Source organism: Xenia sp. Carnegie-2017, unplaced genomic scaffold (assembly GCF_021976095.1).
Source record: "Xenia sp. Carnegie-2017 unplaced genomic scaffold, XeniaSp_v1 HiC_scaffold_13, whole genome shotgun sequence".
Lineage (NCBI taxonomy): Eukaryota > Metazoa > Cnidaria > Anthozoa > Malacalcyonacea > Xeniidae > Xenia > Xenia sp. Carnegie-2017.
In genome coordinates, this window is record NW_025813436.1 from 6043159 (window position 1) to 6054854 (window position 11696).

An 11696-nucleotide genomic window follows, 5' to 3' on the forward strand; every position below is an offset into this window, starting at 1 on the left:
AGCTTGTTTGATCTCTGAGGGTTTTCCTCCGGCGATACGCCGGTTTCCCTCATTTTAGAGAATCGTTCTAAAGAATAACAAAAAAGGGTGGCTATGCCTGGGACCTGCAGTAGGGATTTTAATCATTGTATGGTTATCGGGTTGGATTCCCGATCCACTCGAAGAGCAAAGATTTTCTGTCCTGTTGAATAAACATAGTACTTCAAAAAATCTTATATCAGGAACGGTGATCTGGAATCCTCCGAATCAGCTGATCATTACCATGACAACAAAAATAAGCAATACATTGTTTTCAGTGATTTTGACTCGAGGTAAAAAATGATCAATCTCTATTTATTTATGTAAATATTTAAAATACTGCTCAAAAAATAAACTGCTATGTCCAATGTTAAGGTAAAGTGAACAAATTTTGTTCATTATTCAATTGAAGACAAATTTCAACTTTATTTCCGACTGACATAGAAAGTATAAATTCTCTGTTTATTTATATATCTAGTTGCCTAAAATTCGCTCCACAGAAGCTTTTCAAGCACGCAATTGGAAGCAACTTAGTAAAAAGGATCTGCAAAAGTTGGATCCTGTACAAAGAAGTCGCTATTTAGCAGTAAGTCGTCTTAGCATCACTCTGACACTCTCAAGCCTTTATTTCAGAATTTGTTTTGAGTTCTTCGTGAAATTACATTTAGTATGAAGATGCTTCAAAGCAAGCAACACAGGCAATGATGGAGGCTCGCAGGAGGATTCATGAAAAGAAAAAAGATAAACCGTGAGTTAAATAAGATTTTGTGCGACAGATGGCTGTGATTGAACTTGATTTGTATTCTTTTGCTTTTCTTTTACAGAAAATATGAAACGTTTAACAACTTACAAGATGACGAAAGAGAAAGACACGCAGTACTTATTGGTCAGTTGAAGTAAGTAAACTAGGAATGTACAAACAGTTGAATACAATCATATAGATTAATTTTCTTTTTATTATGAATGTCAGAGCTGCAGAAGCTCGTAATCGCATAAGATTGATGAGACTTCGCTATACCAACAACAAGGTATAAATTCCAACTATACTGACTTTACCATGTTCAACAAAGTCATCATGATTAATGTGGGATCTCTTTTGACAAGAATAGGCTTCAGAAATGAACAATTTGATAGCATGTCAGCCTTCAGCTATTAAAGCAGTTCGATTACAGTGCCTTGTACCTCCTCATACTGAAAATATAGTGATAAGAGATTTACTGGGCCAAGATGAGGTATTAACATATTATTATAACACCAACAAATGACGAACATAATCAACATTTCAAATCTTTGTTTTTTACTTTAGCTTTCACGAGTTGATGAGTTACTGGAAGATGAATTGAACCTAACAACAAATCGATTGCTGAGTTGACACACTTAGTGGGGAAGAAGAGGGCATCTTTTAGTATACATTACCTCCCAAGTGAAAGGAAAACTGGCTTTTATTGACCAGAACTGTTTTTGCATTAGCTTCCACCAACTCTAACAGCAGTGACACTGGTGTGTTGTTAAATAAAAACAATTGCAAAAATTGAACAAGCTATCCAAAAGTTTTCATTCACATCTTCTGGAAGCTTTTCTTTTGAAAGAAGATGTGGCTTTGTCTGCATCATATTTTATTAGATGGGGTTGAGGAAGGGTAATGTATGTCATTTAATAAATAAGGAACAGCTGACAATTTGAATAATCAAATTCCAAATACACAAGATAAATCAGAAAGGTATGTTTTAAAAAAACATGATAAGTTGAAATTGTACATTTTTGACTTTGTTTTAAAGTTGTCATTGTCTTTCATCACAAAAATAGAGCAATAATAATGATAGACTGATAAATACTGGTGGCAACAATCTCAGGTGGTGCTGAAAAGTATATATTATTACTGAAATGCTGGTGCTTCGATGGATAGACTTTATGTAAAGAGTTGTTTTTTTAATTGCTAACATTTGCCATGTATCATTCTCTGTGAATGAAATTGATGTGGATCACTGGAAAAAGCCCAGTTCAATCTGCCTGAACTGGCTGGAGTCATTAACCTTCACCTAAAACTTTCATCTTGTCCAGTTTTGGCCACTTGCTTGGCCCTCTATTGATGACGTCACTGAACTATGGCTGCTTTGCAGTCTGTAAATCTTCGTGAATTTGAACATGGTAATTATAGAAGTAAAAGAAGTAACTAACCCAAAATGATGTGGCTAGTATAGTATGGGTTACAAAGTGAATTTATTATGCATTGTTATGTAGATAGATTTTCGTGAAGGGTTGTAATTCTTTATTTAGTACGTATTACGTGTACAGGAAGTCTATTATTTTCATCATTTCTTACTGCTGAATGCGGATAACTGCACCGTGTACTGTATTCAAAACTTGCAGTTAACTATAATTCTAAGAAAGCAAACTGTGCAAATGCAAATAAATGTGTACATAATATAGTGCTTGATCTTGTGAGAGGCATTTGAAATAAAATCTAGGATGTGGTATATTACTCTGACACTGTGTCTCTGTATACAACGTGTTTGTGCTAATGGTGAAACGTGTACAACAAATGATGCTAATTTGTGCCATCTAAATAATGAGCAAACAGCAAAATATGTGAGAAAAGATTTAACTGACGAAGAAATGTTTAAGAATGGTCACTTGAAACCATTTGGCTCTCATCGACCACCAGAAAGCATTGTGGAAGAACTATCATTCATGATATCACCAAAAGACTTCTATATGAAGTATGTCATTAAACATAGACCAGTTGTAATTAAAGGTAAGTACTTGTTGCTTGGAGACTTATTAATGCATAAACCATTAACTTTTCATATGAAATCCAGGTGCAGTAAAAGACTGGCCAGCATACAAACTCTGGTCTGATGACTACCTTAATTCCACATATGGTGATGTGTTGTTTAATATGGAAACAAAAGATGACGACAAGTTCAATCTGCCAAAAGCAATGAAGCTGAAGGATTTTCTCAAAGTATATCAAAAAGCAGACAGATATTTAGTCGATGAAGTCACACCTGATATGAGAAAAGAGATTGTGTTACCACTCTGTCTAAGGTGCGAAGAGATGGACAGATATTTCTTTGTATCCTACTTCTGGTTCAGTCAGGGTAACACAAAATCCACCATGCATTTGGATACCGATGAAAATCTGCTTTGTGTTATCAAGGGTCATAAAGAGGTATTGATGGTTTCGCCTGAGTATTCTGCTGATTTATATGCAGATAACTCCAGGGTACTAGGTGTATTGGACTTAAATGTCTCAGCAGTGGACTTGGAGAAATATCCAAGAGTTAAAAACATCCACTATGTGAAAGCAAATGTTAATGAGGGTGATATGGTATATATACCTCAGATGTGGTGGCATCATGTCTATTCTAGGTAATGCAATCAATTATTGTTCTTATGGTAGTTTCATTTTTATTGCTTTTCATCTCTGCCTTTATTGAAGACCAGGAAGACAACAAGCTGTTGCATTATGGTGGAAATCAAAACCTTGCCCAAAGAATGGTAATAGAACTGCTATGCCTCTACAGGATAAAGGCAAGACAGGTAAGCAAACGTAATATCAAGGTTAAACAGGAAAATGTTAAACGACAATGATTGTTTAGGGCATGTGAAAGATTCATTTGCTGGTATTTTGGCTGATTATGAAAGGTGGGTGCAAAATGTTAGCGACGACCAGCCAATGATTACTTGTAAGGAGCAACAAGTGTTAATGAGCAATTATGATTTTGAGACCGATAAAGACCCAAATGCAAAGAAGACTATGGGTGATGATGGTGACTTGAAGGAGGTATGTATCTTGGAAACATATATGCTTTATGGTAATGCCTCTTCATTTTAATATTGGTCAGTGAATGTTGTTTGATGATGAGCTAGAGTTGAAATTATTCATATTTTCTCATTTTTGGATTAGGAAAATCTCAAACTGTTTGAGGAAGTTACAAAGAAAGCAAGGTTAAAGGGAAAAAATCCTTTTGAAGTATTACCCATAAGTCAATTGCCTTGTGATTTTGATAGAGCTAATGTACTATCTCCATGTCATTATAAGCAATGTCATGTGACAGATAATGATATTAGCCTAAATTGTATTAGATATATGCTTGACTATTGCAGTGATTATGATGATCGTGGGTGTGTCATCCATTTACCAAATTTTTTAAATAAACTTGATCACACTCAATACAAAAATCTTCAAACATTACAGACGGAGTATGGAAAGGAGCAAGGTCTACAAAACACCAAACACTAATGTAATACATTCTACAAATATTAATGTAATTACATTGAAGTTTCATTTAGATACGTATGATACTAAATAATAATAAATGATAATAATAATTATAAATAATACTAAATGAGACTTAATAGAAGTTTTAATTTTTTTGGAGTGCACTTTTACCTTACATAAGATGACAATTCAAATTCATTGTGAGCTACTTTCAATCACAAAGTTATTGTAAAGCATGCCATACACTCCTGGTGACACATTTCAAGCATCAATGATGTTAACAACACATATATTGTAAGTAAAACTTTTGTGCAAATTTTAGTAAGAATTTTGTACAGCTGAAGTTGCACCAGAAATGGCAGCATTTCGAACTGTTTTATTTGACATGGCACCTTGAGCAAATTCAGCTTGAGCTTTTTGGATACTAGCTCCAGTAGAACGATATATCCTGTGAACCTGACAATAAGATAATACCAAAGCATTAATATTTAACCTCTGCAGCTGAGTTATATGTCAATAAAAGATGTACCCTTTTCAGTAAGAATATCTCAAGCAATGCATTAATGATAAAAAGGACACCACAGGCAATCATCATTAATCCCACAACTTTTCCCCCGCTGTCTTCCTCTCCATTAACTTTGATCCATTAATAAATCCACTGAACAAGAAAACAAAATGCCATTAAAAAATCTCACTAACATACATATCTCTGATGCATGACATTAATTACCAAGATCCTATCTTATCAATTCCCAAGCAAGCAAGAACATTGAAAATAATTTGAAAGAATAAGATAAAGAAGAACACCATAAAGCTGAAGGAGCTGTCATTCCTAGAAAAAAATGTATGAAATAATCATAATCTAAACAAACTATGAGTGCCATATAATCTTTGAAACATACTTGAAAGCATTATAACTTGGTCGATACCATAAACAAAATGAGCAAGGAAGAAAAAGCAGAAAGAATATCAATGCAACTATGAATGTAGTTAATCCATCTCCACCATCCTCAATGAGGTAAGCAAGGGCACAAATCACATTGTACAGCATGGTGAAACAATAAACTACAAAAGAAAGGCAAATGCTTAAATTCAAATCAAGCAAAACAAAACATGAGATGAAAAAATCACATTCCAGAAACTACATAATAATATCATTAACACATATTGGAAATTATTAAAATTAAAGTTGGGATTTACGATTTTTATTGGACTTACATTCCCATGCATAGAAAAGCATTTTACTGGTTCTCTGAAAGTCAGGAGGTATATCAACACTGATGTCATGAAAAAAACATGGCTGAAGTGGACAGAAACTTGGAAAAGGAGGAAAGTTGTTCTTCCTGTCTAAAAACAAGATGACGAATTTCATATTAGCTTACATTTTCCAAATTTTGGAATAAAATAGCAATTTACCTCGATATTTCATTGTTTTCAATTCTTCTTCCTTCTTCTGAAGTTCAACTGCTCTTTTCTCCAGTTCCTGAAAAGAAGAAAAAATTGAAATGCTTTGGTCATGTCCTAAATGTTAATAATTGAATTATTTGAAAGTCGCCACATGTCATGAGCACTTATTAAGAATAAACACTAACCTCTTGTCTTTTTGCAAGATTTTCTTGTTCAGCAGCAATCTAAAAGGTAAGATTGAAGAAATTAATTCCTTTTGATAGAAATAGCCCATTTTTACATTGTCACTAACTGCACTATATGCTGCATTTGATTGCTCAGGTCTTGCATCAATGACGGCTGGCTCTGATGGCTGTGGTGGTGGTATGGTAACATCAGAATAATCAGATGGCTAAAAAACATAAATGCTTTTGTTCAACCAAAAAGTAACTTTTTCTTAACAGAAGACAAATCAACTTACTTTGCTTGCATTGTCATCTGCAAATGGATTATAGTCTTCAAACCCAGTAGTCCCAGATGAAGTTGCTCCTGCATGAGTGCCAGTGATCTTTGTCACAGATGGATCCTATAAAATGTTGAATTGTTCATAATCCTTTGCATATTTTTTACTTTTAAAAACATTCCCAACAGCTGATTTGTAAGAGGTACTAGGGAAATGGTGATGTCCAATGAAGAATGTTATAATATGGAATGCAATTCTTGATGCATTCTATTGTATCATGATATGACAAAAACACATATGTATGTCATGTAATGACATCTTACTATTCAAGATGAAATTGTGTTCATGGAAATAGAAATGAACACAAACACGGAAACAAAGATGTTTTAAAAACGGCTGTTTTTGTTACATGTTCATCTTTTTGAAAAATACCACAACATCTGTTGGATATACTTTCACAAATATAAAATATGAAAAATTATCTAACTGATACATCAATTTTCATGTATCAAAATGTACCTAGTAAGGTAAACAGTCACAAAAATTTATCGTAACGTTGCTCTATCAATAAATATAAACTATAAAAGCAAAAGTATAGTATTGTGACCTGAAACTAACAAAATACAATGTTATACTAAATGAACTGGCTTCCTTGCATGAGAAAGAATTTGGTTTGAAATCACAAACAGCAAACTCACTGCGAACGGATTTTCGTCTTCTTCGAATGGGTTCTTATTCATAATTTGTGTTGAAACCCAGAACTCTGAAATATCAACTCTATTTGGCTTAGATTTTGCGATATTTGGAAAGACGACAAGTTGAAAGGTGTTCTTCGGTCACAAGAACATTATATAGTGACGTCATTTACACTGACCGGAACTAACATAAAGATATATTTGCATGTTTAATACTTATGCCTTCCGATGATTACTATTCATTGAGTTCATTTTTTTAATGCTTTTTACCAATTTTGAAAACTTCATATTTGAAATTTGAAATCTCTCAAAAACAGGTCGCTAGAACATGGCTTCTGATCCACGACTGAGACAGATGAAAATTAAAACAAATGTTGTTAAAAGGTGGTAACATACACTCATTGACAGCACCTTTTTACTCTAGTAGTAAAAGTGAATGTACTAGATTTGCATACTGATTTGTTACTGATATTTCTATTGTGTGAGCTAGACCACACAGGCAAGTTTCATTAATAAAAAAGAATCCTAATGTTGTTGTGAAATTTGTAGGCTTGAGAAAGAAATGAGAATGTATGAGAAGGAGGTGGAGAGTCTTGAGGAAAAAGTTAAAAAATGGAAAGTGAAAAAAAGGATGAATATGATATCAGAAAACAGGTTGCCTGGTTAAAAGTTCTGTATATTACAAATATTCATGTCATTTAGAATTTAGGCCTCATACATATGATGCATTTGTGTACACATAAAATATTATTGCGGTTATGCTAATTTAAATCCACACATATCTCACAAAATTTAGGCTGTAAATGCAATGACTTATGTGGATGATGTTTAAAGTGAAAACTTGTCAGGAAATATTGTTTTTATCTATTGTACCTGAATTATAGAAAGAAGTTTTGGCTGAATCAAAGATAATGATACCAGATACCAACAAAAGATTGAAAACAGCCATAGGCGACCTCAAGTCTTTATTGGTAAAATTCTTTATCACAGATGACATAGCTACTGCATGCCATTTTTTGATACATTGTAATTTAATTACTTATAGGCAGAAACTGAAAATGGGCTCTCACATTGTAAGGAATACGATGAGGCAAAAACTCTGCTGCAAGCTGTTGCAGCAAATACAACTGATTGAAAACATTTAAAAAATATGATACTACCCTCTGACGCATTGATCAACCCTCTGTTGTATTTAGTTCAATGCCCTGACGTCATTGTAAACATTCCGTTGTTAAGGACAAGCTGTATGAAATATTCGTTCGTGTTGTAAAAATTTCGTTTTTACTGTTAGAAAATGAATTTCATGTTAAAAACCGTAGATTGTATATAAATGGGAGAAATAGTGACGGACAAGTTTGCACAGATAGAAAACTTGACAGTAAAGGGACACGAGTGCTTACAAGATGGCGACCTTAACACATCGTATTCAAGATATAAGGAAGCATTAGGTCTAGCTGAAGAGATCCATGACGGATTTGTCTTGAGAACGTGTCTTTTCAATATTGGAGCGTGTTGTGTTGCAAGAAATGAGCCTCACAAAGGCTTGCAATATTTAGTTAGAGCCATTCCTGCAGAAAGAAACTTCGATGGTGTTTTGAACTTCAGTGACTTGAATTATAACATGGGTATAGCTTATGATTTATTAAGTAATCCCTACGAAGCAAAGGGATGTTATCAAACAGCTTTAAATGGTTACAGAGAGCTTTCCAAGTTGGACATGGTGGGAGAGACTTGTCTCAAACTGGGGGGCACATTGGCTGCAGTTGGCTCACAAAGGTAGCAGTCGATGTGTTGCAGGAGGCAGAGAGAGTGTTTCATAAGTTAAAAGATTACAAACAGGAATTACTTGCAGTAAGCAGTCGTGCAACCCTACTAGCTGAGCTCCAAGATGATATGTGTCAATCTTTGCTGACAGATCTTGTTCATAAAGTTGACTCACTTGATGAAGACATCACTAAAGGTTTATTACTCAATTTACTTTAACAACTACATAGAGGCTAGCAATCTACATACAGTGTAATTCTATTGGGTTTTTTTAGCTAAAGTTTACAGTGACATTGGCCTATTGTATGCCTCATTTGCTCAACATGATAGTGCAGCCAAGTATTTTGAAAACTCTCTTCAACTTCTGCAGTCAATTGGTCTTGGCGATCACAAACTTGTGGCTTCTGTGAATCAAAATCTTGGTGCTGTATATAATCAAATTGGAGAGTATATGAAATCTATAGGATATCATGAAAAAGCCATTGACCTCTATGGTATATATTTGAGATCTCAATTTGAGCTTATATGTTGGGAGACAGCTAGAGATTTGGCATTTGTGTTGTACAAATTAATCTTCTCATTTAATCATCTGTGCACTTTTATAGGTGTTTTGTTGCTGAGATATGCTCAAGGCCATTCATTCAGCAATCTAGGTTTTGCTTATGGACAATTAGGAGAATTTGGCAAATCTAAAGAGAATTTTAACCATGCCCTTCAAGCTGCCAAAGATTCACAGGATTACAAAGGACAATGGCAAGCGTATGAAGGTCTTTCAGCTATAAACTTTCATCAAAAGAACTATGAAAAGGCTGTAGATCTCCTCAAAACTGCCTTGACAATTGTTCCTTACAGTGGGGTTGAAGACAATGAAAATGTGCATGAAAGAATAGTGCAAAAGTTATCAAATGCTTTAGAAGCTCAGCTATTGCATAAACATGTGAACAATGACCATGATGAGATAGTGGGTGATCCCCCAAGATTACAACAAAAAGAATTAAAGATGAAAGAAAAAAATATTTTAAATGTTGATGTTCATCCAATAAAAGGACATCAAGGAAGTGAAAAGATTGCCCTAAGTGATCAAATATTTTCCAAAAGTGAACCTTTGAAAGATACTAATGGCTATCGAAAAAACTACAATGAAAATATGAGAGATAATAGTGAGCTTTTGAGCAATGGTAATGCTAATCAGTCATCCACAAAAGTTGGTCATGTGAGACCACGGGAAAAGAACCACAAGTTTATTGCTAGGGGACTTCATGTTGATGAGACTTTCTCAGGTAATGAACACTTAGATGCTTCCACCTCACCATTTGATGCAATATCAAGTTATTCTGGTCATTCATCAAGCATTCTTGAGCATGCCAGTGATGCAGATGATGGAGCTCAAAAAGTTAGCCAACATGAAATACCAGCAGGATCAATGTCACTTCAGAAAGAGAAGAAAAATAAGCTAAATAACACATATGAACAGCCACAAGACATCATAAATGCTATAAATAGTGAGGGGCAACATCTACATAATTGTCCGCCGGGACCACGTGACAGCGTTCTTGCTTCAATGAGTAAGAAAGTGGACAAGAAACAGGAAACCATTCTACAAACTAAAAACACTAAGAAAACGAAATCAACCGTTTGTGTTATACAGTAAACAATTTTTATAACAGTAATCATGCTGTTGTCCTAAGTATATTTTATTGTTATAACAGTATGTGTCGTTTATCAAATATTCGTCATTTTTGCCCTCGATTCATTACACTTACAGTAAAACGAAGTAAGGGGTGTCACGTTTCCTTGACAACAAGTCATTTATTTTGATCATTCGATTACTCGAAGCAGTCTTTTTGTTTTAAACTACGATTAAAATCATGACAGACTTCAGTGTTAATACGATTCGAGTAAACAATTCTGGAGGTAGAACACTGCTGGCAAATTGGGTTGAAGAGGTAAATTAGGTTTAAATTCTCGTTTGGTTAGCGTTAGTAATTGACTATATAAGCTCAGCTCTCTTTGCAATATATAGAGGGCTTGCAAGAGATACGATGAAGATGACAAAAAACAATGTTATCCTTACAAACATGGTCATAAGGTCGGTAAAGGCTTGCTTTTAAAAATGTATTTGTATAATAAGTATAAATTATGTAATCAGTACGCCATCATAATTGCAGGGTATCTTAACTACAAATTTTGGCTCACGTGTTGACAGCTTATCAACGACTCAAGATTGTTACCGCGAGCATTTTGGAAATGGCATTCAGTCAAAAGGAAAAAAACTGCAGCTCTTGGAGAAACAGCTTTTTGAAAAGTTAAGGTGATTTCTCTGACAGCTTATGAAATGATGGATAAAAACAAAATGGATGGATTGATTGATATTTATTGTTCTTTTTTATGATATTAGCTCCAAGGTTCAAGAAGAGTTTCACCCTCCACCCCAGTTGCCTGATTACAGATCAGTGACCAAAAAGGATTTTTTTTCGAAAGGTTAGAATTGTTTGAACATAAGTTCTTTTTCATTATTACAAAACTGTTTTTAGACATTTCTAAAATTGCCTTTCAGAATTTACTCCAATTGAACATGTGCCAGAAATGGTTTGTAAAATACAATTAAATGCCTTTAGAATTCACCTTGTGTTTAAGCAAACTTGAAATTCAATTTGTTATCAGCCTCATGATGTTGTAAAAGAGCAACCTCTGACATATTGGTCTGAAAAGGTCAATGTTGTGCATGTAAGTTTGAACCAAGCATTCATTATTTTGCATGTAGAAAGAACTTAATACCACCGCTTTTCTTTTGCAGGGTGTAAGTCAGATTAAAACAAAAGACTCCCCATTTCGCAAAAATGCATCATTTAGCACTCCTGTCGAACAACAACTGGATCATCTAAAGCCTTACGAAAGATGGAATTTTGATGGCGTGTAAAAGATTTTAATTTATTCAAATATAAAACATATTTCGTGAAACATTTTGAAATTTATGTTTTCAGCATACATTGTAATAAATAAGCAGCACAGCGTGTTTCCCATTTTTTCATTCATCCAGTATCTTTCAAAAAAGATAATAAAGTTCGCGCAATGTTAATCAGTGCGCAAAGTCCAAGTGAAGGCTGCGTCGTTGCGTCAAAGAATCTTGTCATGTGATCTCTCA

The 11696-nt window shown here is 34.3% G+C and overlaps 6 protein-coding genes across 7 annotated transcripts; 5 read left to right on the plus strand and 1 right to left on the minus strand.

Annotated features, from left to right (window-relative positions):
* Window positions 1-298: 298 nt before the first annotated feature.
* Window positions 299-2495, plus strand: LOC124433565 (protein LKAAEAR1-like). Of its 2 annotated transcripts, XM_046983353.1 has the most exons (7): window positions 299-393; window positions 497-604; window positions 687-766; window positions 843-914; window positions 989-1046; window positions 1128-1250; window positions 1325-2495. In XM_046983353.1, exons 1-7 carry the CDS (start codon window positions 379-381, stop codon window positions 1388-1390), a joined length of 522 nt encoding a protein of 173 aa, XP_046839309.1. In that variant the 5' UTR covers window positions 299-378; the 3' UTR covers window positions 1391-2495. The 2 variants fall into 2 exon arrangements, with proteins under 2 accessions (XP_046839309.1, XP_046839310.1); XM_046983354.1 differs by lacking the exon at window positions 1325-2495 and having other exon boundaries at window positions 1123-1241.
* LOC124433561 lies at window positions 2483-4375 on the plus strand. Its single transcript, XM_046983349.1, has 5 exons — window positions 2483-2773; window positions 2838-3390; window positions 3461-3561; window positions 3621-3805; window positions 3929-4375. Exons 1-5 carry the CDS (start codon window positions 2488-2490, stop codon window positions 4262-4264), a joined length of 1461 nt encoding a protein of 486 aa, XP_046839305.1. The 5' UTR covers window positions 2483-2487; the 3' UTR covers window positions 4265-4375.
* LOC124433563 (secretory carrier-associated membrane protein 1-like) lies at window positions 4245-6960 on the minus strand. Its single transcript, XM_046983351.1, has 10 exons — window positions 6791-6960; window positions 6111-6215; window positions 5943-6041; window positions 5836-5874; window positions 5660-5726; window positions 5462-5590; window positions 5146-5308; window positions 4974-5075; window positions 4773-4901; window positions 4245-4699 (listed from the first exon to the last, which is right to left on the minus strand). Exons 1-9 carry the CDS (start codon window positions 6830-6832, stop codon window positions 4838-4840), a joined length of 810 nt encoding a protein of 269 aa, XP_046839307.1. The 5' UTR covers window positions 6833-6960; the 3' UTR covers window positions 4245-4699; window positions 4773-4837.
* A 30-nt stretch (window positions 6961-6990) lies between these two features.
* On the plus strand, window positions 6991-8100 carry LOC124433566 (tubulin-specific chaperone A-like). Its single transcript, XM_046983355.1, is given in 5 exon segments — window positions 6991-7171; window positions 7337-7392; window positions 7395-7441; window positions 7672-7758; window positions 7833-8100. Coding segments are annotated over 5 exon segments (336 nt in total). The 5' UTR covers window positions 6991-7115; the 3' UTR covers window positions 7923-8100.
* A 17-nt stretch (window positions 8101-8117) lies between these two features.
* On the plus strand, window positions 8118-10325 carry LOC124433569 (tetratricopeptide repeat protein 24-like). Its single transcript, XM_046983357.1, is given in 4 exon segments — window positions 8118-8483; window positions 8486-8747; window positions 8827-9045; window positions 9157-10325. Coding segments are annotated over 4 exon segments (1893 nt in total). The 3' UTR covers window positions 10203-10325.
* A 6-nt stretch (window positions 10326-10331) lies between these two features.
* LOC124433564 (sperm-associated antigen 8-like) lies at window positions 10332-11648 on the plus strand. Its single transcript, XM_046983352.1, has 7 exons — window positions 10332-10497; window positions 10575-10640; window positions 10720-10862; window positions 10950-11032; window positions 11109-11140; window positions 11216-11278; window positions 11349-11648. Exons 1-7 carry the CDS (start codon window positions 10420-10422, stop codon window positions 11469-11471), a joined length of 588 nt encoding a protein of 195 aa, XP_046839308.1. The 5' UTR covers window positions 10332-10419; the 3' UTR covers window positions 11472-11648.
* Window positions 11649-11696: the final 48 nt, after the last annotated feature.